Source organism: Micromys minutus, assembly GCF_963924665.1.
Source record: "Micromys minutus genome assembly, chromosome: 14".
NCBI lineage: Eukaryota > Metazoa > Chordata > Mammalia > Rodentia > Muridae > Micromys > Micromys minutus.
This window is the reverse complement of record NC_137983.1, coordinates 16,238,069-16,265,167: the sequence shown is the minus strand read 5'-3', so window position 1 is coordinate 16,265,167 and position 27,099 is coordinate 16,238,069. Positions and strand designations below refer to the sequence as shown.

The 27,099-nt window shown below is 38.1% G+C and overlaps 1 protein-coding gene across 2 annotated transcripts in view; it reads left to right on the top strand.

Annotated features, from left to right (window-relative positions):
- The window catches only part of ASB5 (ankyrin repeat and SOCS box containing 5), a 39,696-nt gene extending 17,303 nt beyond the window's left edge, over positions 1-22,393 (top strand). Inside the window, exons 1-7 of one of the 2 annotated variants that reach the window (XM_080929078.1) lie at positions 3,359-3,505; positions 12,671-12,750; positions 15,515-15,622; positions 16,580-16,730; positions 16,904-17,038; positions 20,293-20,484; positions 21,777-22,393. In XM_080929078.1, coding sequence (XP_080785204.1) covers positions 3,376-3,505; positions 12,671-12,750; positions 15,515-15,622; positions 16,580-16,730; positions 16,904-17,038; positions 20,293-20,484; positions 21,777-21,904 — 924 coding nt within the window. In that variant the 5' untranslated portion in view covers positions 3,359-3,375 and the 3' untranslated portion in view covers positions 21,905-22,393. Of the gene's footprint in view, positions 1-3,358; positions 3,506-12,670; positions 12,751-15,514; positions 15,623-16,579; positions 16,731-16,903; positions 17,039-20,292; positions 20,485-21,776 lie in introns of those variants that run through there. The other variant, XM_080929077.1, reaches the window with a different exon arrangement.
- Positions 22,394-27,099: the final 4,706 nt, after the last annotated feature.

Below are 27,099 nucleotides of genomic sequence, written 5' to 3'. Positions count from 1 at the left end.
CTGGAGATTGGTGATCACACCCAAAATTTCTGTGTGTTCAGATGCTTTGGCACTGATCAAATCAGAATGAAATTGGATCCTCCCGTTTCCTAATACCAGCTGTATAACACTGGGTCATTCTAACCCAAGGTATATCTTTGTTGCTTTTTCTCTAAAATTTAGTAATTTAGAGTTCATCATCTCCTATGGGATAAACTTTTCCTTAATTTCCGTAGTGTTTTGTTTTATACTGGTCCATCTACCTACTTATAAGACCTAATGATAGCCTATAATCTATCCATCCTGGTTCTTTCCACTCATGCTGGGGAAGATCTTAGATTCATCCGTGTGAGTAGAGGTTGCAGAGCCCATCCTCATTTGCACATAGATAAGCAACGTCTCAGTGGATCTGCTTCACGTTTTACTGTGCTTGATTTCAATGAAACATGCAGCTAAGTAGAGCATGAATAAAATGACCAGACTCTGTTCAACCCTTTGTCCTTCTTAACTGAATAATCTATAATACATCTTTTAATCTGTGAAGTCACTTTTAAAATTCTACTCTTCTTCTGGATAATTTATATTATAAAGGAAAGAATCATCTGCTTCAAGCCAGCACATAACTCAGTTAAGTATATAGATATGGTCAAATCCAATGTCGTAGTTTTTAAAGCACACATTTATTGATTAAAATAGAATTGTATCACCCCTGCTTTCCTCCCTGCCGCTCTCCCATTTCCCGTCCCTCCAACTCCTCCAATCACCTTCTTCAAGTTGGTACATTTTTACTATTATTATTCCCTCTCTGTCTCTCTCTCACACACACAAACATGTACACATGTGTGTGTGCACAAGGTTTTATTTATATGTGTGTGTTTATATTTGTATATATATATATATATATGCACATATATGTGTGTATGTATATATGTATCTTCATTGAACCTGACTTTGTTAGTGATGTGTATAGAGTTACAAAGCTGTCCCCTCTTGACTGGAAAACCAATAAGGGTGTTCCTTCTTAGTAGAAGCTAATTCTCCTTTTTCCAGGAGTCATTTGTTGCTCGTAATTCCTGGTCTAGGAGTGAACCTGTGACATTTTCTCCCTTCCACAATAGCCATTGATGCTGCCATTACTGTGGTCTGGCTCATGCCACCCTCTACAGGAGAAATGGATTCACAACACACTTCCTGGTGTCCTAGCTCTCATAGCCTCTCCTCCCTCTCTCCCCGAATGTTTCCTTAGCCATGATGACGGGAGCTCTGATGGAGTTGCCTCTATTGGAGCCAGGCTTCCCAGGATCCACTAATCTCTCTAGTATGTCCACTTGTGGCTTTCTCTGATGGTTTTCATTTGTTCCAAAGAGATGGACTGAGCGCTCCATTTATCTGTGGGTATAAACATAGTATTTAGAAAGCAGTGAGGAATGATGCTGGTCTGGAAAGTGGTGATAGTCGAGTTTTTATTCATTATTTATTATTATTATTATTATTATTATTATTATTATTATTATTATTATTATTATTTGCACCATCAGAACCATAGGGTAACTTCCAAGTTGCTCTAAATTTCATATTTCAATTACTTTTTAAAGCAGCCAGCAATTAAGAGATAAGGGCTTGGGAAATAATGTAATGACTACACAGTGGAGAGTTGGACACGGATAGTTCCGTGTAATGCATTATATCTACAACTGTTTTAAGTACAGAAGTACTTCAGTATCTAGAGCTTTCTAGATTTGCTGTGCATTCATTTTAAAAAAAAAAGGTAAATCTGAAAAACCTTGTGCTTAAAACTGAATTTCCTTTCATCGACTTAATTTTTTTTAAACAAAAAAATTACATTTATTGTAAAGAATTCATACTTTCTTTGTGAGAATAAACTATACAGCAAGAAACCAATAGTTGATTATCATTGGCTCAAGTTGAACACCCAAGACCGAATAGGCCTTTTTCATCTTTATTTCATCTAGAGAATGAGCTACCCATACAAACTGCCCAAGAGGAGCTGTCTCTGGGTTTGATTTACTGAAAATATCTAGGCCCCCTCGGTGGTAATATATTGTACCTAAAACTCTTGTAGTAGCTTTTCTTTTGTGTCTGACTCATAAAAATGGAATGAAAGACTCTTATAGTTGGAAGACTATAATATCACCCACATGACCTATGCATAGGAAATGAAGGTGGGGTACCTTTAGGTGACACTTCCAGAGACTTCCAAATAACAAGCACAGAACATGAGATAAGAAAAACGTATTTTTGGCATCCGTTAGTGACACATTTGGTGTAAATACCAGCACTGCCATGTGGCAGCAAATGTAAACAAGTCGAGCGTGGAAACTCATTTTGTTCATGAAATATTCTTCCCCCTCCTACTTGGCTTATTGCAGGGAGTCAGAGCTCTGGTTATTTCATTTCCTCTCTGGGCCAATCGCAGCTAGAGCCTTAGTGATGGCAATAACACAGCCGGCTAGCAGGCTCTCTCATCGGCATTCCTCTGGGCAGATCGCAGTACGTTTATACCCGGTAATACGATGAGCAGCTCAGTTAATCCTCGGAGTCCCATCACACTTCAGTTGCTGTTTCTCCCTCCATCATGGCCCGGGAACCCTGTTCATGCCATGCCAGCAAAAAGAACAGGCACACGTTTACTTTTTCCTCTTGCCCCTCCAGCTTCCACTCCCTTTACCTTTTAGGGTGAAAAAATCTCAGCTGTACTTAAATTGCCTGCTGACGTGTTTTGGTTTAGAAATGCCCTCCTGGAAACAAAACACAGCAGTGAGGGCTGCCTATATAAATAAGACGTCCTTCGATTTTTAAATTCTAACCTTAGATTGTCACAAACACGAGGCACGAGTTAGATACCACCTGGTCCTAATGTGCACATAGTGCTTACGTCTGATGACGATGGGGGCCAGTCTAAGGGCTCCTTGATCACTTCTGAGCCGTGTGACTATGAAGTTCTGTCTGCAGCCATTATCGGTGGGCAATTTTACATTTGATCGGCTTGCACATCATAGGAGTCGGCGTTGATTTCGAAGTAACAGCTTATTCATCTTCTGTGCTTACCAAGAAAAGGCATTTTAGTAATGTTTTACACTTCGGATCACACAGAGAGTTAAACATTTCTTGCTGCGGAGAGTCTCTGCTTTAAAAATAGAACAGGGTACAACGTTTCTGGCCCTTCCCCCACACCGCATCTACCAAGCCCTTTCCAAGTATTTCTGAGTAGCGTTCAATGTCGAAGCCTTTCTCCAGGCAGCACACAGGAACCTTTTGTGAAAGTCTGAAGGGAAGAAAAAAGTGGGTAGAAAGCCAGATGCTACTGTTTCTTCGGGGTAGAGCACTTGTTCTTGTGACACCTGCTTGTTACAGACACAAAACACCAACCCAAGTATGTCGGCAGACATTGCTGTAGGAGGTACCAACGGCATTAAGCAAAGCCTCACGAAAAGAAAGCTAGCACATGTAGAGGACTGTTCTTCTAAGCGAAAAAAGGCTAGCTGGGGTATTCTGGCCAGTCAAGGTTAGTATAGCAGGCATTGTAATAAACTATTTTGACCTATTTCTGCAAATGCTAACTTGAAACTGTGGGTGCTTTCCAGAGTGTGGGTTTTGGGGTGACTGTACGGCGTGACATAGGGCTGCACAGCGCTCTCTTCTTTTAGGTTTTCGAAAATACCTCTGCTGATTCTCCACTTTGATTGTAGATTAAAGATGACGGTGGTAAACTTTTAAAGTCTGGGCTAATCCTCTTTTCCTTTTATTGGGTATCTCTAGCTGACACGGAAATGGATACAGGCTACTAATCAGGAGGAGACAGTTTACAAGCAATATGGAGTTTTTAAATCATGTGAATTAGACCATATGCTGGGAGGAGGCTTTTTAAGTAAAGGAGTTCGGGGACTTTGCGGAAACGTCCTCACACCTTGTGAATTTTAATAATAGAAAACTGGATTAAGTATAAAGAAGGATGAACACATTACAAGAGTCGTTGTGGGAGGGGATTTTACGTTAAAAGGAAAAAATACTTTAGCAAATAACAGAGCACCCATATAGTCAGGAAAAGATCTAAGTGCTGGAAATGGAGAGTCTGAGACCAAGTGCCGTTCCATCCGAACAGTTATGTGTACTGTTTCCTAGGGGTTGAAGATGGATGTCTGTAAATGATGGTTCATTTTCAGGCAAAATATTTCTATGTAGGAACACGTGTTTCTTTAAAAGACTGAAGTAAGTAGCTGGGTTGTATCTCCGCACTACACACCCGTCTCCTTTATAATGTTATCAATATGCTTAACAATAAAATAGCCCAACAATATGAGGGGGAAACTGACTACAAAAGAAACAGGCAGAAACAAATGAGCTGTCATCTTAAAACATGAACGCCTAATTCAGCGATGTACAGATTGTTATTTTATTGTGTGTTTATTGCTTACTAGGCTTAAAGACAGCCCTAGGGAGGCATAAAATAAGTGACCTCACAGCACCTTATAAGCTTTTGTGTCTTCAGTAAATACAGTGATTTTGGTAGAAATGAAGATCTTCTGGATTTTTCTTAAATTGAGGGGAAAAAAGATCTCTGTGGTAGACCTTTGAAAGTGGTGATGGTTGATGTGTAAGAGATGGCAAAAATCTAGTTTCTGAATTTACCTCTGTGAGTCTTTGCATCTTAGTGCTGAGGGAAACTTCATTGGGAGGTTGAAATTAAGCCATAAAATTACATTCCAAATCTGACTCTGATAAATGACCTTTGACCTACTTTAAACCTAATGAAATTATGGCAAACGAGAAATGGCCTGTTTGTGTTTTGAGAGGGGGAGAAAGCAAGACTTACGTAGCAAACTTCTATTCAATTGAGGTTCAGACTTTTCCAACCCTGTTAATATGAGTGTAAATAGGTCCAGTCATGATACAGGTTGTTTGGTGATATAGATTAAAATTTTAAGAATTCATTCTAAAAGGTACATGATTCTGCTGATTTCTTCAATCTAGAAGCCATGTGAGTGCCAGGAAAATTAAAGATATGTAGAATTTTGTTTCAACTCCATACTTTATTCAGATTTACTGATCAGTGACTTTTTCTGTTCCATGATCCTATTCAAATACCACACTTAGTCAAGGGGTCATGACATCCCTAAGTTTCAGATTCTTGTTTTTCATTGCTTTTGAGTTTTAGGGTATAGTGGTTAGGTATTTTATACAATGTTCAGTGGGACTTTTCTGATGTTTAGTTCGTGTTCACATGGAATTATATTTGAGAAAGGTAAATACCCTTCTGATGTAGCAAACTAAATATTAACATAGTAACAATGGCTGTTATTGTAAGCAGAGTATCTGCCAGTGTAATGTTCACTTTCCTCCTTTCCATTGCTAAACTCTAATCTGCCTTAGGAAATGTAGGCTTACTGTTGTCCATGATCCATTTTTTTAGGATGGACTCAATTAGTTCATGTGGTACTTGCAGAAGCCTGGCTACCTGACTAGGATCCTTGGAAGCTACGGCAGGAGAGAAGTGACTCCCAAGGGTTGTTCTCTAACCTCCATGGAGGCACCCTTGAAATGCATGCATGACACGTGTATACTACTAACAATTATAACAATTGTAATTGATTTCTCACAAGTCACTGAACAAGGAAATTTAATTTATAATAAAACATCTAAAGAGGTTTAGTGCAGAAAATAGCATTAAGATGTTTGCATAATTATAACTTTAACACTTCCAGGCTAAAGATGAACCAATTTTACAAACAATAATACAACCTATAAACAAAAATTTCTTCCTTAGTGTCTCATGCCAGGTATCAGTTAAATGACCTTGAAGAATTAAAACCACCTGAATTTCTTGCTTTACAAATGAGTATCCAAATTCAGAAACCCTTAGGTGAACTCAGGGGTACAGAGTATTCCATAAGGTCATTATGTTCTTAGGTCCATTGTTAGTCTGATCCATGATTTTAATGAACTATCAGCATTTTCACGTAATAAAATCAGGTACCAATGCCAAATAATCTTAATTAAATTTTATAATAAGCATGCTTTTGATTAATTTTCTAAGGGATTATGGAATTATATATGTAGATATGAGATAATGATTCCTGCTATCTTATTACAAGTCAGACATTCAGAATACTTTCAAGTATTCTCAGCTTCAGCTGCTAGAGTATGCTTGTGAAGTAGGATGGCTACATAAGGAATTCAGGAATTATCTCGTGGCCTATGTTTAGATTCACCTCTAACTGGTGGAGCATGAGACAATCATGGTCTTAAAAGTGAGTTCATGTGTTCCTTATATAGTGGCCCAGTTTCTGCAAAAGTCACCTTGCTGTGAAGTTTTTCAGAATTGAGAATTCATAGTGTATACAAAAATCTTTTTCTTTGAATCCCAAACAATTCTCAACAAATTACCCAACATATAAAAAATAGTATGTATATGTGTACAATCTTATGATTTTCATTCTGATACTACTAATTAGTTTCTATCTAGCCGAACTTTTCCACAGTGTACCAGATTTGTGGTTGTAATTGGCTTTAGCTATAGAAATTATATACAAGGAAGTTAGGGGTGTTGCAATACTTGGTTGCAAATAATTTGCCATCTGGTGTTGGGTCAGAAAATGCAATTTCATTAGTGCTGAGGAAATAGCCAAACATGAAGCAATTCCTGATGGTGTCAACCAGTTTCTTGCAAGTGCTTTCTTCTTTTTAGTCTGAAGACCCAGATTCTTCTTATTTCACAAACTGCAGGTTCTGGTACATCTGAACACCGCCAAGCTCTAGAACATTCTTTGGTGGCACTTGGTTCTGATAGGACATGAAAGGCCTGTTTGATGGGTCCCGCAATTAAACATCCAAATACTCTCTTTTCATCAATAAAGAGGAAGGTTTTGGTTTTGGTTGGACACATGGGAACGACCTGCTGGAAATCCAATTCCAGATTCACAAGTTTTTAGACATCCTCTACCTTTCTGATGGCATAACTTGGATCATGTGGCAGAACCAACACAATCTTCCCATCCAAAAACTCTGCTACTACCCGCTCTCTCTTCCGGCCCTGCCAAAGCAGGTAAAGGAGAAAAGAGTGTTAGGAGACAGATGGTCAAGCAATGAGTGACAAGGCAGGGCCTTGAGCAGAATTTTATGTTTTATCAACAAGGAGATTTTAAGGCCTTCAAATCAAGGGTTCAGTTACTTTGGATTAGGTATTCAGTTACATATTTAGTTTTCAGTCACATACTTAGATATCTAGAGAGTCACTGAGTAGTCAGCTAGACATGGAAACCCAAGTTGAGAGGATAATTGAAGTCGCCAATGTTTGGGGAATGTTTTTACAAAGAATAATGGTTCAGAATATAAAAAGAATATGTCCCCTAGCCAAGCTTGTCAAGTTGAGTTTGGTTCTTAGAATCCACATAGTAGAAAGAGAAAAATCTCCCACAAGTTGTTCTCTGATACTTTAAATAACATCTATCATAAATGATATCTATGAAATTTTATTTTGTGACATGAAACAATGACCAGCATAACTAAATGAAACAGAGTATTGGCTTGGTGGGTGACTTTTGTAATTTCAGCCTACTGGGAGCCAAGGCAGGATGATTGCCATTGAGTTTAACACTAGGCTGAGCTACCTAAAAAGTTCCACTATGGCCTGGACTAAACTATCTAAAACCCCTAAAAACAAAACCCCCAAAACATTCAAAGCAGTGTGAACAGTGTGGTTGTATCTCAATTTGACATGCTAATGCTTTAAAAAAGTTATGAATAGTCATAGAATTTCCATTTACCAACATTAGGGGTTTAGGGGCCTCAAATAAAGGATTCTCTTAAGTTTGCATCACCTGTTTAGACATCTAAATGAAGAAGTTAAATATCTAGGTGGAAATGAAGTTTCACATTTAAAAGAGAGGACGGGTCTAGAGATACACAATTAGGGTACCCCAGATGTGGGTGTTATTTATACCCAGGGGCCTGGTAAAGATGTCATCAGTTAGTAAAGAGATACATAAAGCCTTAGCTTAGGACAGTGAGGATCCAACATGGAGGGGACATGATAGAAAGATGACATCTGAGCCAATAAGAGCTGATTCCTGTCAGAAAACACAAGAACTGTCAAAGCTATGAGATTCTTGAAAACCATAGGCTTAACCTTAAGACCATGTTATTATGGCCATGTGGAAGGATGGTAATTCTGTTTAAACTGTGGAGAAACAAAATAAAAAGTAGCTGCTTTTAAGAAAACAATGTGTTTGTTTTTAGAAATGCTTTGAGAAGTCAGGGCATACCAGATGTGTGCCCCAGTGAGGGCACTGAGGTTTATGAGGAATCAGACAGACGATGGCTAGATTATGGAGTTGGCCATATATGGCCAATGCCTGGTCTGGCACTCTGATCATTCCATATCTCCTCATCTCACTTATGGATAATAGACAAAAACATTTAGATGATATAAAGCTCCATGTCATAAAGAAAGTTTCATAGAGATGGTAATAATAGCAAGACGAGCTCAGTCTCAGTTCTTAAAGACACTGGTTTTGATAGTTTACATTCCTCGTAGTGAGCATGCCCTTGAGAATTTCGGTTAATCTGTTTGTTTAAAAGCACACAATATAGCTCATTACAGGTCTGGTGACTTATTTATAAGGCTATGAACTAAATGCTGTTGGGCCTTGCAGCTTACATATGTTTGGGGACTTCTTTAAAGTTTTGAAGTTACAAAGGATTCCTGTCAGCTACGGTTCTAAAGTTACACTGCCTTGAGTTCATAGGAATCTGTACCCACAGTTGATTTAATGTCTCATTAGTAAGGCACCTAATAAACGTCTCAAAGTTTCCCAACAAGATGAAAATGTTACATGGAAACATCACTGATTGCCACCTGCTTATAATTCCCTCTTAGAGATAAGTGTGGTACAATTGCTGTTGGGGAAAATATTAGGGAAAAAATAAAAGCAGGCGTTCCCAAACCCACCAGTTTTCTACATCATTGTTAAGGTGGCTTCAGGAGTCCCAGCGTCACTTCACTGGTGGGGCCAAGATTCGGAACAGGCAAAGACTAAATAACGCGATCTCACCACAGCCAAGGACAGAAGTAAAAGTAAAATGCTTTCCTTTCATGACAGGAGCCACAGTCTTAAGGATAAAAATAAGCTAGGGTTACTATTTCTCAGTGAGGGCACTCGGTGAGGGGGGTGGAGAGACAGTTTTGAAGATAGATCAGATTTTCTAAGCAACAAGTAGTCATATTACAAGGAGCTTTAAGGTCCTTAAAATGGCTGAACAGAACTAGTAAATGACAGGTGATTTTGTGTGTGTGCTGTTGAAAAAAAAAAGATGAGTCAGATTTACCTCAGCAGTGGCTGGCTTGAAGTGCCATGGGGAGATGGTGACTTAGGTATGGTACAGATTTTTATAAAATCGTATGCATATAGATATTAAACCATGATTGTTTTGCTCTTGCCGTGTGATATTTACAAAGCAGCGCAGGCTCTTACTATGTAATAATAAACCAGTGGTCAGGGAACTCTTGCTGTTTCTAAATACAGACACTCATCCCCACAGCGCACCACAGACAGCAGCAGTATGGGTTTGACTAACATGGTGAACGTTACAGATAGTTTGCAAAACAGTTTCATACTGATAATTTATCTTGATGAGTTAGGGTGAATAGTTTTTCAGGTAAGGATTTTATTGCATTTATCCTACACACTCAAAAGACAGAGATTGAAATAGCTGTATATGAAGATATGTATATCTTGTTTGATCTTGGGGAAAAACATAAAAATAATATAAATCATGTCCATATGGAAAAGTATGATATTTTACACTGAATATATTTGAATAGACACTTGCAACTTATAGTTGCTGAGTTTCTGATATTGACTGGGATTAGGAGGGACAGATGGTCTAATATCTTTTGATTCTCATGTTACCAAGATTAATTACAGAAATTTTCCTAAGAAATTAGAGGGAGCAAGTGATATGAGGTTGTCCCGGCTTCAGACATAGAGATCTGTCTGCCTCTCCCTCCTGAGTGCTAGGATTAAAGGTGTATGCCACCACTTCCTGGCTAACAAATTATTTGTGAGTACGGTGCTATACATATTATAAATCATTTCCTTAATACATTGGTTCATTGATTGATTAACTGATTGTTTAATACAAAAAGAAAAAGTATAATGCAGTTATTTATTTTGGTGGAGATGGGACCAATTGTCCTGAGCATACAGTCATTCTGATGAACAAAGCATTAGAACACCAAGACACGCTTGCTGGGAGTGCTGTGGAGGTACCTCTGCTGTAAACCTTGTTGCTTCTGAAAGGCCTTCACAGCACTGGAAGGACCTGGCCTAAAATAAACTTCAGGATTCATTTTTTTTAGGTCTTTGCCAATCTTAGCATCTGGCTTGTTAGAGACAATGGGAAAATGGGTAGTCATAATGCAGCAGAATCATATAATTTCACATCTGTCTTTTGGATAAACTAAAATAGTGAACTTTATTACATCATTATAAAAGAGCCGAATCTCGACACTGTAAATATCATAAATAATTTGATTCAAGCATTGATTATTTGAAACTGATTGATTTCCTACCCCTCTGTTGATGAATCTAAGTAGTAGTTCCAATATGTGATCTGTTTTGAAAGCTAACATTTTTTTGTTTGAATGCTCACTGTAAGAATTAATCTACATTTTGAAGACTCCCACATTTCATTTTGTACTAAAATCTTTAGTGATAAACAGATTGTATTATTTGTGAAACAGTACATTTCATCTTGGAATCTAGGTCACAGCACGTGTATGGAAGGCAGAACACAAGTGGTGGGCATTGCTTAGCTCCATTTATTGTGGGGGTTCCAGGGATCCAACTCAAGTTGGCAAGCATCCTCCCCTGCTGAGCCACTTCACCAGCCATAAAGTTGTCTTTCCTCCTCCCTTCCTTCCTTCTTTACTTCCTTCCCTCCCTCCTTTCTTTTTTATCTTTCTTTCCTTCTTTATTCCTTTTTTCTTTTCTTTTCTTTTGTTTTGTGAATATATATGTGTGGTGTCTGTGCCTGGGTGTATGTCAGTTTACACACACACATACACACACACACACACACACACATATGTGCATACATGGGAAGTGCTTAGACCTAGTGTCATAAACATAGGGAGTCTATTTAACATTAACTAATACTATCATGGTGTAAAAGTCGACAACAGTAAAGAGAAAGTGTTCTCTTGCCCCCTACTTTAATATTTGCATTTTCAGTAAATTATTGTTATGCTATTAAATATAAAGACATTGTTGTTTGGCAAGTGAGTTCAACCCTCAATGCCATACTTGAGTGCTCTCTTATCTCTCTTGTTACATGTGTCCAGACTTTGGTCACTGGCAACTATTTGTCTGTCATTACAGGGTTCTGGTAAAACTTATAGCAAAATGATAATACTAACTCATGGGGAGAATCGAATTGAGTTTTTCAATTCTCTTAATAATGAAATCACTTCTGAAACACAGCATTCTTCTGTACTTAAAGCTCCAATAATTTTATAATTTATTTAAAAAAATTGTAGATAGTATTTCATAAAACTTGCATTTTAATGAACATTCAAGTGACTTTATAACAAGTTATGTGGTAAAGTTAATCAGAAACCTGAAGAGTTATTATCTAATCTTATGAATTTAACAGGAGATGAAAAGTACATAAGAAGATAGATATTAGTATTCATAATGTTGATATTTTATGAATATTTTATCTTTAGTCAGTGTTGCTTTCATTTCTTAAAATTATCTAAATACGTGTTTTCTGGCAAGCCTAGTCTGTTTAATCACTTTAAAGCTCTTTAAGTGATAACATTAAGTCTATAATATTATAGGTATTATCTGTAATATCCAGTAAATTAAACCAACAGAGGCAGGACTGGGCTTGTTTAATTGCAGGAAAAGTATGGCAAATCAACCCGGCATCCTTCTGAACTGCTTGAGTGAGCACAGAGAAAGAGGTAGGAGCAGTTGATATGTCTCTTGGAAGAGGAAGAGAGGAGAGTTCATTCAGAAAGACTGCTTTACCTGGTGGGTGGGGTATAAGAGACACCTGAGAAGTGAAAATTTTGAGGCATGACATCTAGGTTAGGTGCTAAGTACCCTGGACCACCCACACCAAATACATGGAGAATGAATGCTCTACCAGTGAGCCTTTGACAATAGTACCACCATTTCAAAAATATGATCCCGTGTGCCCTCTGATAACCCTTTCTAGGACCTACCTAGCCTATACTATGTTTCAGACTTGGGGATTAGCTACTTGACCTTCTTAACAACATTTTGCAGCTCATACAAGTCAGGACTAGGTCAGTCTGGGCCTGTGGTTATGAGGAACGATAGGACAGGCTTAGAGTGTGAGGACATGTTTCTGCTTGCATATGGGAAAGCATGCAGTCCCAACTTTGGGACATTTATTTTGTGACCAATTCCCTTTAGTTGATAATTCAGTAGATACTTGAAATCTAAAGTCAATTCTAAACCAAGTCTTGATTCACAAACTCACTAGTTGGACCCTTCAGTTAAAGATCAAGTTTCCTAAGGTAGGAACAGTAACTGGGTCACCTTGTTAAATGCTGACTGTGTATAATTTATATGATATTGGAACTGATAGCACGTAATAGTTTCCATTGACCCCACAATTTTGTTGCCATTCTTTTTGACAGGATCCTGGGCAGACCGATCACCACTGCATGAAGCTGCAAGTCAAGGTCGCCTTCTTGCTCTGAGGACATTATTATCACAAGTAAACCATTACACTATACTTCCAAATAAGCTTGCTTCCCATGACCGTAGAACATGGCCAAAACAAACCCACTCAAAAGTAACAAACTTCAAGTGTCACCACTGTTCTTCCTCTATAACTTGCATCAGGGAAGACAGTAGTTTCTGTTTTACATTTGATGTTTTGTTATATTGCTGTGTATTCCGATTTCAACTTTCTCTTATAGTGTATTTGGCCTTTACCAAGGATATTTAGAAATTAGTGGTTTTATTCATGTATTGCTTATGAAGCACTCTAAATATACTTAAGTTGGTGTAATATGTAGAGACTTAGTTTGGTCATATAATGTCTCCAAAGGGGTAATCAGATCACATGTGAAACCAGCATAATTTACATAGTGGTAATTTGTGAAATGTTATGACAAACTGTTTGTGAAGGCCGGAAAATGTTTCTTTCTGCACCTGCCTACTTCTTCGGTGTGAGCAGAGCTCCTGCGAGCGGAAAGTAACTTAGCTTGGATCAGCCCATTGCATGTCCTCAGCCTCCCGTCTGACTGTAATGTATACGCAGTGTTGGGGTGTTAATAACTCCCAGTGTCACATAAAAAGGAATTCCTGGGATGGCTATGAGAAAGGAAGGTTCCTAGCAACCCAGTTTGAACAACACCTGACCCTTGAGGCAGCCACAGCCTGCCGGGAATTTCATTTTCTCACCCGTAACATGATGATGTGTCCGAGGTGTTCCCTTGGAGTCCTGTGACAGCATGTGACTGTTTCGCTCATCGCTTCATGGTTGGGGGAGGACATGTATAAAAAGGTCAGTGGTTTCAAGAGATAATCCTTTGGAGAGGGTCACACAGTGCTTTCAGAGGAAGGGCAGTCACAGTGTTTCTCAGTGTGTCTCCTGTCCACAGACATGCTGGCCAAGGGGAGGGAGTCTCCCGCAAAGCTCTCTCACATGCTTCCCTCCTCTGGCCACATGGGGGGTGGCAGGATCTCCTCAAACCAGACTGCTTACTAGGAACTCCAGATCTTGGAAAGGATGAGGATGGTTAAAATCTCCATAGTAACGAAGATGCAGTGTAACTGCCTATGCCTATGGCTTCATGTGTTCCCGTGTTACTGCTTATGACACTCAGTACTAAGTTAGGAAGATGCCATTGCCTTGACTGTCACATAATATTCTTAGTAAAATGACCACTAGTGGACAATGAATTAAAAATGATTCCCTAAAAGGCAATGAAACTCATATTCTAATAAGTTTATATGACTTAGCCTCATATTGTAAGTTAAACTGGGGCGCAGTAAGTGTTTTATTTTTTTAAGGTATAAAATGGAATGAAATTGCTTATTTTCTGCCCACTGGGAATGGTTAGAATTGCTGTAAAAAAATTTACTCTGCTTAACTGTCATGACCACCATAAAACATAGAACTCAAAGTATTTGTTCATGATTATTGTATGTGTCATAGTTTAAACACAAGTCTAATTTTGAAAACATAGGTCTCAACCCTACTGTATAACTTAACCTTATCTATTAAATGAATAACTATTTAGTAACACATTCATAAATCAATTTACCAAACTCTGTTTTCCTGGTTTAAATTAACCACCGATCATATAATCACAACCAAAACAAGTTATCCAGCTTACAAAGCATCTTTAATTCTATAAAATGAAAATCCCTGAGCTGTAGAGATGGCTCAGCAGTTAGGAGCACTGATTGCTCTTCCAGAGAGGTCCTGAGTTCAATTTCCAACAACCATGTGCTGGCTCACAACCAACTATAAGGGGGTCTGTATCTTCTGGTGTGTCTGAAGATAGAACAGTATGCTCACATACATAAAACAAATAAATAAGTCTATTTTTAAAAGAAAAACTTTAAGAAAATAAAAATTTAAAGAAAATGTGCCATAATCTAGTAACAAAATGGCTGACGTTATTAGACAACAGTGTTACAGTAAGGGTGGGGTTCCTAAGCTTCAGTCAGGCTTGTAAAGAAAGCATATTAAAATGAGTATATGTTTATAGGCATGGTGTGCCAAAATATGCATACACTATATAATGATCAATGGCAGATAACTTTTCCACCTCAAACATTCTAACATCAATTTTGATTGATATTTAATAATTGTGCTTATTTATTGAGTACAGTATAATGTTTCAACCTATGTATTCCCTGTGACTGGGCAAAGCAAAATCATTGGTTTATATCAGTTACTTTGTCGTCACTGAGACCAGTTCAGCGGAGAGGTTTGCTCTGGCTTACACTGTCATACAGAGGAGTTCTGGTGGCTGGGGCTCTGGCTGGGGTGAGGACCCCCCCCAGCCACACACCACCTGTTATAGTTACATGCATCCAGAGCTGAGAACACTAAACAGAAGCAGCAGGGATAGAACTCACAAACTTGTCCTCAATGAAAGGGCCTTTCTTCTGTCAGTTAGACATTTCCTCTAAAAAGCTCGAGGACAGAACCAGACGACAAATGAGATGCAGAATATTAGGTAAGCAATTGGCATAAACACCACAATGATGAAAAGCTTTAAAAAGCTGAGTTGAAGTCAGACGAATGACTGAAATTAAAGAAATTTCTAGAACATAAGGTCAGATGATACCTCAGTAGCCTAACTTGCATCCTGTGTGCAGCTAGACTGGGGGTTAAGGAGCTTCAACAACCAAGTGTCTCAACTGCTAAACTGGAAACCAGTTAGAGTCTTTCATCTTGTAAAGAGTCTCTGACATTTACAGGGATAGATGATGTTGTATACCTTCTTTTCTCACCGTAGGGTTATAACGTAAATGCAGTCACCATAGACCATGTCACTCCACTCCATGAGGCCTGCCTGGGTGACCACGTGGCCTGTGCAAGGACTCTCCTAGAAGCTGGAGCTAACGTAAGTTTAAGTAGTAAATTAAGAACTGCACATCTGTTGACCAACAGAAGCCAAGTTCTCGTTTTTCCTCTTCTCTCTGTTTCTCATAGTAGTGTGGAAAACACAGCAGTATGAACAGTGTCCTAGAACTGCCTCAGCTCCTACGACACCCTGCAGAGGAATTCCAGCCATTGTGTAGAGCAGTACTCTACTAAGTAGGCTACTTAGATGTCCTACTTCTGTGAACCAAAATAACAAGATGAGCATCTGGATCTTGTATCTTTGTTTATTTTCTGAGCAAGTCTCTGGAAATAGTTTCTCAGAAATAATAGCTTTGGTGCATGCCTGTATTCCTGTATCTTTTGAGGCAGGTTAATGAGAAATTCAAGACCATCCTATATAGATAGTGGGAAGCTAGCTCAGATGATGTGAGATCATCTCAAAATACACACACACACACACACACACACACACACACACACACACACACACAGACACACACACACATACTATCCCAGAATCCCAGAATATAACTAACATGCCATACTTAATATTCACTAGTAAAGCAGCCTCATCATTTCCTTCACCATTACTGGTTTCTTTTCCCTCTTTTCCCTACTTCCCCCCTCCCCATTTTCTCTTTTCCCTTCCCTTTCCTCCCATTTCCTTTTCTTTCTTTCTTTTCTGTGACTTACTGTTGAATTTGTCTGGGCTCTATGCCTAAAATTTGGTTTTTTTTCCAATGTATTTTAATAGTAGGGTGCCCATTCCCGTGACTCCTCTTCTACATCCTGTTTCTACGATTTCATAAAGGTTAAAATTTCTTTCCTTGATTTGTAAGAAGTAAATACACATTGTCATACTTACAGCCCACAGTTCTTAATCAGCAAATCATAGAACGTTTGGTAGTGCAAAAATAACACCATTAGTTCCGCATGACTTTCAAATCTCATTCTCAGATTTTGGGATTTTTTTTAGGCAAACGCAATCACAATAGATGGCGTGACTCCCTTGTTCAACGCATGCTCACAAGGCAGCGCAAGCTGCGCAGAACTCCTTTTGGAGTATGGTGCCAAAGCTCAACTGGAGTCCTGTTTTCCGTCTCCAACACATGAGGCTGCCAGTAAAGGTTTGTTACAGAGTGGGGTTAAGTTCAAAAGGAAAAATATCTCTAAATAATGCATATGCCTATTTGTCCTTCAATTAATTCTATTTCTGTTGAAAACACGGGTGGTTGGGAGGTATGTGTTCTAGAAGAGAGCATCGATAAAAACTAAAGCTGTTCTTCCTTTGCATTGGCAGGTCATCATGAATGCCTCGACATTTTGATAGCCTGGGGCATAGACGTTGACCAAGACATTCCTCACTTGGGGACTCCTCTTTATGTAGCTTGTATGTCACAGCAGTTCCATTGCGTCTGGAAGCTTCTTTATGCTGGTATTTTGCATTCTATCCATACATGTAGATAACTATCTGTTCATCTAACTAAGCTTCTTTTAAAAGTCACATCTCATTGCTAAAAGGCTCTTATTATAAACATGCTCACATACGCATATACAGTCTACTAAGGAAACTCAGACTTCACGAGAGTATGTCAAAACTCATAGATGAATATGCACTCTCTACCAGCTGCAGCTGAGTCATCAGAACACATTTGTTACTGAGTGGAAAAGCCTTTCCTTGTAAGCAGTAATAAAAGGAAGATTGCCCAGACTGAATATAATCTTGCTAAGTATGTCAACTAGTCCCACAGAAATTTAGGGTTCTAACAATACCAACCAATCAGAGTTCCCAGGGACTAAACCACTATCCAAATAGTACAAATGGATTGATCCATGGTTCCAGCTTCATATGTAGCAGAGGATGGCCTTGTTGGGCATCAGTGGGAAGAGAAGCCCTTGGTCCTGCCAAGGTTTGATGTCCCAGTGTAGGGGAATGTCAGGGAGAAGAGGCAGGAGGGAGTTTGTGGGTAGAGACTCACCCCATAGAAGCAGGGGAAGGGGCATGGGATAGGAGGGTTATGGAGGGGAAACCAGAAAAGGAGATAACATTTGAAATGTAAATAAACATTACTGCTGAAAAAAATTTAGGGTTCTAAGTATTTAAATAACCTTGTTGTCTACCAACCATAAAAACGCATGGGCTGTCTCAGACTTTGTACTTTGTCTTGTTACTTGAAAAGACCCACTGCCTTCTCCACTTATGTGACTAAGTTCCTCAAAGTTCAGCTTTTGCTCCATGAGAAATAATCCTAACCCATTCATACTTTTGTGGCTGTATTAGTCAGAGTTCTCTAGAGTTACAGAACTTATGGCCTGTCTCTATATATTAAGGGAATTTATTGTGATGACTTGTAGTCTGTGGTCCAACTAACCCAAGAATAGGCAGCTGTGGGTGGGAAGCCCAAGAATCTAATAGTTGCTCAGTCCCATGAGGCTAGTTTCAGCTGGTCTTCTGTGGAAATAGGTTCCAACAGATGTGCTGGCAAGTAAGTGCAAGCACTCAAATCTTCCTTCTTCCTGTGTCTTTAGGTAGGCCTCTAGCAGAAGGTGTGGCCCAGATTAAGGTGTGTATCACCACACCTAGATCTGGAATTTGTTTTGTCTCAGGCTGACCTTGGACTCAAAGATCTCCTAGCCCCAGTATTATAGGTGTGTACTACCTTCTCTGGGCCTAAGATTTCCATGGCTACTGTACCTCAAGGTGTCCATGTCAAGATGCAGGCCTTCCATCCTCATGATCTGGATCACAGGTGTGCACTCCAATTCTGGATTGTAGTTCATTCCAGATATAGTCAAGTTGACCACCAGGAATTGCCACCACAATGGCCTCTTTGGGAGCCCCTTCGAGATGGTTTGAGCCTCATCATCTGTTTTCTCCAGAAGAGTGCCTCTGTCATGCAGTTGATAATTAGAATATACATGAATTAAACACTAGGCTCCTATGCTGTTTATCTGGTTATGGCTGTCATTTCCTTCTGGTATTTTCAGACATGACATTTTAGCAGGTCCATTATATACTACTCATATTATCATAGCTGACCCATGGAACACAAAGACAACTCTTGTAGGCAGGACTTGAATTCATTATTTTATTCACATTGCACCTAAAGGCTTAAGCATGAGTTCTGTTAATACTGACAGATTGTTAGTCCTAGACAGATTGCCCATAAATTTAGTATATCCAACGCAGTATATGCTTCATCATCCTTCTTCATTTTGCTAGAAACATTTTTTTTTCACCAAACAATTTAACATGTATTAAAGAATGTGGAAATAGTGCTGTTTTCAATGGTTAATTGTTTGCTATTTTCAGACCCCTTTGCTCTCATAAAATTAATACATCTAATGAAATCATGATTTCTTTATAAAAAAATTGCCCAAGAAACATTTCTCCTCTAAACATTTTATATTTGTTTAAAAATAATGAAAAATAATAATTTCTACTGAAAGTTGAAAGTGGCAAGAGTGCTATGGAAGAATTTAAGGTCAACTGATTCTCGTTCGTATCTATACTTTTACAAACTATCAGAAGCTGAGTCGGGAAGAATATATGATTGTGATTTGTAGACATTTCTGGTTTCTGACCATTTATATGCTAGAAAATGATATTATTATATTTTTGTAGTGTTAAATATTATCTGCTCATCACATGGACTTTTACATGACTCTTGTACGCTAGACTTGGGCTAAAAATGAATAGGTAGGCACTAGAAAGTTTTGTTCATATAGGCTTACAGTTTTTAAAGGTTCTATTTATTTATGTAGTCAGGTACTTTTGTATGCATGTATATCTGTACACCAGAAGACAGATTTGGGTTGCCATATAGGTGCTGAGAATTGAACTCTTGTCCTTTGGAGGAACAGTGAGTTCTCTTAACCACTGATCCATCTCCCCAGGCATATGTCTTTTAATGAAAACATTTTCACAAGTTTGACTTTTTATGAAGATACCATTGAAGTGTTTTCCCACTACAGAGGTTCATTGTCTTTATGTGTTTACCAGCTGAAACTATACCAGTGAAAACTGACAGGCACATCTACATACATTTTACCGAAATGATTATTTTATCTATATTTATGAGTTTTCAAACAAATACAAGAGCTCTCATGCCTTAAATGAAAAACTGAAAGTAATATTATTTTAAATAACTTTAAGAGCAATTATCTATGATAAAAATATAATATGTGTAATCTTCATCACGCTTTTAGGCTGGTAAGATGGCTCAGTGAATAAAGACACTTGCTTGGCAAGCCATGTGATCTGAGTTTCATCCCTGGAGACCATATAAAGATGGAGAGAGAGAACTGATGCCTTTAAGTTGTCCCGTGTTCAAAACATGCACACTGTGGCCAACACACCTATACACACATCTCAAGTGCACATGCAATAATGATAAATAAATAAGAATCTTTTTCAAAACTATAAATCCCTTTCAGAAAAGATGTCAGAAAAAATACGCAAGGAAGTATTTGAAAATAATAACTAATGCATATACTGCATCTCCAGAGGTACCATGTATAGCAATTTATATATGAAATAATAATGACATATATATGATTAAGAAAATGCTAATTATCAATAAAGGTCCTTTATGTGCCTTTCTCCGTATTGTCTTTCCTCTTTGTCCTAGAGAGGTAACACCTCATGTAATGCTTGCCTGCTCATCATTCCTCCCTGTTCACATACAGGTGCTGATGTGCACAAAGGCAAGTACTGGGACTCTCCCCTGCATGCTGCTGCTCAACAACCCAGTACCGAAATTGTGAACTTATTGCTAGAATTTGGAGCAGACATCAATGCCAAGAACACAGAACTTTTGCGGCCTGTTGACATGGCGACATCTAACAGTGCTGTAGAAAGAATACTTCTTCAACATGAAGGTAGAGAGAAAATATGGGAATGGTTATGAATGAAAAAATATACTTCCCCCAAATAGATGAAAGTGAAAAATGCTTTGTTACCATATGAATTAACAATGAAATTCCAAATAATTATTGTAGGGAAAAAAATCAACTCAGGTCCTATTTAAGGAAAATAGGATTTTTTGATTTTTATTGATTCTAAATATCTCTATTCCTTCAGCAAAATATTTTGGATTTGTTTTAATAATGTGTAATTTTTTAATACTGTATAGTTTTCTAGTAAAATATTTACTTGCATGCATTATTTTAAAATTTTTGAAATTTTTTGAGTACTAGGTAATTGAGGACTAGGTCTAGCACACGGCTCAGCAGCACATGCTAGGGGTAGGTCTCTACTAATGAGGCACATTTACAGGCACCTGAATACCTCTGCAACCACTCCTTCTCCTTGATACTGTTTTTGGAGAGAGGGGAGCAGAGTTTCCTGTATCTCAGGCTGGCCTGGAACTTACTAAATTCTAATCCTCTGCCTCAGCCTCTCTATGACTAGGGTTATTGACATGAGCCACCATGCCTGGTTTATACAGCATACAGCGCGGTGGCTCAAACTAGATTGCCACATATTCTAACAAGCCATCTACCCAAGTGTGCTCTATCCCCAACCCATCCATGCCCAGGCATGATGCATATTTTATAGGAAAATATTTTTACCTTGAAGACTTTTTTCTCTTAAAATTTGTAAACTGTAGATCAGAAATATAATTGTAATGTAAAATTTTACCTTTTGGTATATATCTTAGTTATTTTGATTTAGATCAGAATTTGTTCTGGGAATTTCAGTGAAACAGTAGTCTGACAGTCTTAAAATAATTACGTCTTTTATAATTTATTTGTATGTTGTTTGTTTTGCCTGTACATGTAAGTACCTTGAATGCCTGGTCCCTACAAAAGCCAGTAGAGGGCACCAGATACCCTAGAGTTGGAGTTAAGGATGGTTGTCAGCTATCATGGGGTTGGGAAGGGTGCTGGGAACTAAACCCAAGTTCTCTGTAGGAGCATCAAGTGCTCTTAATTGCAGAGCCACCTCTTCAGTACTATGAACTTTTTAATGCTTTAAAGAACATGTATGGCACATTTCTACGTCATGAGATCCCATAAAACATAATCTCAAAATTTCTTAAATAAAGGCAATATAAATAATAAAAAGCATTTGCCATCAGCCAAATTATTTTTTATGCTTTTAGTTCCGATATCTTCCCATGTGTAACGCTAATTTTGTTTTTAATACCTGTGCTGCTATCTTCTTGTAGCGACTCCAAGCTCTCTTTGCCAACTCTGCCGACTCTGCATCCGCAACTACATAGGAAGACAAAGGTTGCATCTTATCCCTCAGCTCCAGTTACCAACACTGCTGCAGAATTTCTTACAGTATCGATAACACAGTAAATAGTTTCACATTCTTGAGAAATCAAAATTTTTCTATATCATTTTCTTTTTAAAATACAGAATGATGAGGGTGGCGGTATGTATAAGTTCATCCAGGAAAACTGTAAAATCTCCATGGATTTTCACCCGAAAAGTACTCCTTGGTACTATTTATCAATATTTACGGTCTTTGGATTATATTTAAAATATCTATATCATCTTAGCATTCTCAGTGTATCTTCTTGATTTAGGGGAAAGATGGAAATTTATTCATTTTATGTTTTTTTTTATTATAGACTGGAACACAAAACTGCATTTCGCTACAATTTTCGTTTAATTATTAATTTTATTCCATGTTACATTTTGAAGGATTTGTATTCTCTAATAATGTGCTAACTGTAATTTTAGCTACTGTCATTGGTTACCTCTGTGTTTTTAATATTGATGAAAAAATTAGAGCAACTCATGTGCTTTTTGAAATAAAGATGATTTATGCACTTGGTATTGTAATGATCGATTCATAAAGAAAGATAATCTCTCCTACTCTGCAGAGAGGACTCAAATTTGCATTCACATAGTAGGTTTCATGACAGACTAAAAGTTAGAAGGCCTGAAAGTTAGTCCTGCCCTCACACAGACAGATGTCAGAAGCGGAAGACCTGCCGGGGCTCTTTGAAGACCTTTTCAAGAGATGTTTCTGAAGGGCTGTCCTCAGAGCTTTCTTGCGTTACTGTAGTCTCCTCCTAGTTCAGAAACTGTCAGAACCTACTGCTAACACACTGCAGAAAATGGATCCTATGTCTCAGGGATGAAGGCCTGAGTTACATTCTGCAGCTATCAATTCATACAGTAAGAGAGAGTTCCACAGTAACTGTCTCAGAAGAATGTGTGCCAGGGTTCCTTAACTTCTCAGTATCTGCACTTTAAGTGACTGGATCACTCCCTTGATAAATGAATTCTTTGGCTTCAGTCTTTGAGATAGAGCCAATGATCAAGAAAGTAGATGAATTTCATTCCATATACCCTTTCTCTTGTTTCACACTAGAGTAAAGAGGGCTTTCTTTCCATATAGAGTTATCTGCACCCCACTGAAAGGAGGTTAGGAGAGGCACGTTAACATTCCCTAGGAGGAAAATGATATACATGTGTCTCTGATTGATGAGAGACATAGGACTAAAACACAGTCCCACCTACAGAAAACTCATATCAGAGAAGACCAACAAAAGGTTATTTGTGTAACTACAGATCTGCACAGAGTCCTAAAGATAAACACACCTAGAACCACATTGAAAGCTTCAGTTTTTTTTTTTTTTTTTCTCGAAAGAGTAATTTTTAAGTTTACTGTTCCTGGAAATGTAGCTTTATAGGTAAGGTGCATTAACTGTGTTCTAGGGGGAGGAAGCAGACTAGACACATAATGTCTGGATGTCTGTCTTCTGCCTTTAATATTATGGACGTTCTTTGGTGTGAAGTTTTTTTTTTTTTTTTTTTTTTTGATATGAACATATCCCAGTCCCATGGCATCTTTATTTTTTTTTAACAGAGTTAATTAAATTTTTACTACAAAACAGAAAACATTGATTCAGGTTGAAATATTTAAAGATTTAAACAACAAGAGGATCCTTATAGAAATATGTACATAGTTAAAAGATAATGGTATGAAAATTACTTATTACTTACAGTAAGAAAGTGATAGTTATGAGATCAATACATTTAATGAGATTTTAACTTACTCGTCAAAGAAGATATCACTATGTATTCATTATTTTATTTTATTTTTCAGTGCTTGGCTTTTTTTTCCTTTTTTTAATTTTTTACAATGAGCAAAAAGTACATGTAATACAGGGTGTAACCCGGAATTTGTCAATGTGTTCTTGGTGTGTAAGGATTGAGGATGACTTCTTTTTTTGTTTTGTTTTCTTTTTTTCTTGGACTTCACACAGTCTGTGAGTTGTTTCTGGGGCAGTGCTAGCCTCTGGGGTTAGCTTCCCACTATCAGTGACTGCATATTATGTCTGTTCTTTTGTGACTGGGTTATCTCACTCAGGATGATATTCTCTAGATGCAGCCATTTTCTTAAGAATTTGGTTAAGTCATTGTTTCTGGTGGCTGAGTAGTATTCCATTGTGTAAATGTACCACAATTTTTGTATCCATTCATCTTCTGAAGGACATCTGGGTTCTTTCCAGCTTCTGGCTATTATAAATAGAGCTGCTATGAACATTGTGGCGCATGTATCTTTCTTTGTTGTCTATTAAAGTGTCTCTGGGGAATATGCCCAGAAGTGGAATAGCTGGGTCTTCAGGTAGTACTATGTCCAATTTTCTGAGGTATCGCCTGAATGATTTCCAGAGTGGTTGTATCAGTTTACAACCCCACCAACAGTGGAGAAGTGTTCTTCTTTTTCCACAACCTCGCCAGCATCTGCTGTCATCTGAGTTTTGGATCTTGACCAATCTGACTGGTGTGAGGTGGAATCTCAGGGTTATTTTGATTTGCATTTCCCTAATGGCTAAGGATGTTGAGCACTTCCTCAGATGTTTCTCAGCCGTTCGATATTCCTCAATTGAGAACGTTTTGTTTAGCTCTGTACCCCATTTTTTAGTAGGGTTGTTTGATTCTCTGGTGTCTAACATTTTGAGTTCTTTGTATACCTTGGTTATTAGGCCTCTATCTGATGTGGAGTTGGTAAAGATCTTTTCCCATTCTGTTGGCTGCCATTTTGTTTTCTTGACAATGTCCTTAGCCTTACAGAAACTTTGCAATCTCATGTAGTCCCATTTGTTAATCTTTGACCTTAGAGCTTGAGCCATTGGTGTTTTGTTCAGAAAATTTTCTCCTGTGCCTATGTGTTCTAAGGTTTTTCCCTACTTTCTCATCTAATAGTTTCAGTGTATCTGATTTAATGTGGAGATCTTTGATCCACTTACACTTGAGCTTTGTACAAGAAGATAAGAAAAGGTCTATTTTCATTCTTTTGCATGCTGAGTGCCAGTTGAACCAGCACCATTTGTTGAATAGGCTGTCCTTTTTCCATTGAATGTTTACGGTTCCTTTGTCAAAAATCAGGTGACCATATACATAAGGGCTCATTTCTGGATCTTCTATTCTATTCCATTGATCCACGTGCCTATTTCGGTACCAGAACCATGCAGTTTTCAGCACAATTGCCTTGTAATATAGCTTGAGGTCAGGGATAGTGATTCCCGCAGATGTTTTTTTTGTTGTTGAGGATGGATTTAGCTATTCTAGGTCTTTTGTTATTCCATATGAAATTGCACATTGATCTTTCCAACTCAATGAAGAACTGGGTTGGAATTTTGATGGGGATTGCATTGAATCTGTAGATTGCTTTTGGTAGCATGACAGTTTTTAAAATGTTGATCCTTCCAATCCATGAGCATGGGAGATCTTTCCATTTTCTGAGATCTTCCTTGATTTCCTTCTTTAGAGGTTTGAAGTTCTTGTCATACAGGTCCTTCACTTGCTTAGTTAGCGTCACACCAAGGTACTCATAGTTTTTGTGACTATTGTGAAGGGTATCTTTTCCTTAATTTCTTTCTCCACATGTTTGTCCTTTGAGTATAGGAAGGCTACTGATTTGTTTGAGTTAATTTTGTATCCAGCCACTTTGCTGAACTTGTTTATCAGCTGTAGGAGTTCTCTGGTGGAATTTTTGGGATCACTTAAGTACACTATCGTGTCATCTGCAAAGAGTGATGTTTTTACCTCTTCCTTTCCGATTTGTATCTCCTTGATCTCCTTTTGCTGTCTAATTGCTTCAGCCAGGACTTCCAGTACTATGTTGAATAGGTAGGGGGAGAGTGGCATCTTTATAATATTTGCTTTCCAGACACACTTAAGACTTACAAGGGACAGATGCTGGCTGGTGAATACTCATAGGGAGTAGATTCCCTAGAACTACTAACTTCTTCCAGTCAGACATCCTCCCTGAAAAAAGTGGAGTGAACGTGATAAACTAGATATGGATAAATTAGATCATTCGGTTTCTCCCCAAAGGAAGTTAGAGATTACTGAATTGGAAGAGTTTGACCAAATTTTGGGAAAGAGAAGCTTGAGTTAACAAAAACAAAAGAGTTACTTCTGCTTACAGTAAACTATTTTCAGGTGGTCCTACAATTGTTTATATTTTAATATTAATATATAATTAATATATAATTTAATATTAATATTCTACTTCCATAGGTCAAAATTATTTTAAAATGTATCTGAGCCCTAACACTACTTGTATGACCATCCTTTCACAGGTGTCACCCAAGATGGTCAGAGAACCCAGATATTTACAGTATGATTAGCAAAAGTAGCAAAATTACATTTATGAAGTAGCAACAAATGTTTTTCTGTAATTCAGGGATCACCACAACATAAGGAATTGTATTAAAGGGTCACAGAATTAGGAAATTTGAGAACCACTGTCTTAAACCCTTCCTGGGAGAATGACCTAAAGAAAATGAAATTATGCTGGCTTTAGAAAGCCAAGGGGAACTGTGCGGTTGAAACTGTCAGAAAAATTCCTCTTCGCACTGCTATCTGACTGTCTCTTTCCTCTGACTCATCTTTGGATGGGCCTTGTTTTTTGCCACAACTAAGAGATACCATTGCAGACTTCAGCTTCTGTTTTCATGTGAAAAACTTGAGAGCATGGAAAGAGGAAGCCTAGGTTGGACTACTGCACAATGAGAAAGCTGACTTTGTAACAGCTAATGCCAAAAGCAGCCATGTGAGTGTGATATATTGGTTAATTTTTAATTGCTTTGATATAATTCCCTGACCAACGTGAGTAATAGATAAAGGGCTTCCTTGAGCTTATAGTTCTAATGCAATGATTCTTAATCTTCCTGATGCTGTGACACTTTAATATAGTTTCTTATGTTGTGATGAGACCCCCTACCACAGCATTAATTTTGTTGCTACTTCATAATGGTAATTATGATGCTGTCATGAATGGCAATATGCATATTTTTGGAGATAGAGGTTTGTCAAAGGGGTCATGACTCATAGGATGAGAACCCCTGATCTTGTGGGATAAGAGTCCTTTACTATCAGAGTAGGGTAGCATGATATCAGGCAGGTAGCACTGTAGCAGCAGACCAAGATTTCACACCTTGATCCAAAATCACAAAACAACAACAGAGCACTGGAGATGACTATAGGCTTTGAAACCAATGACACACACCCTTCAGTAAG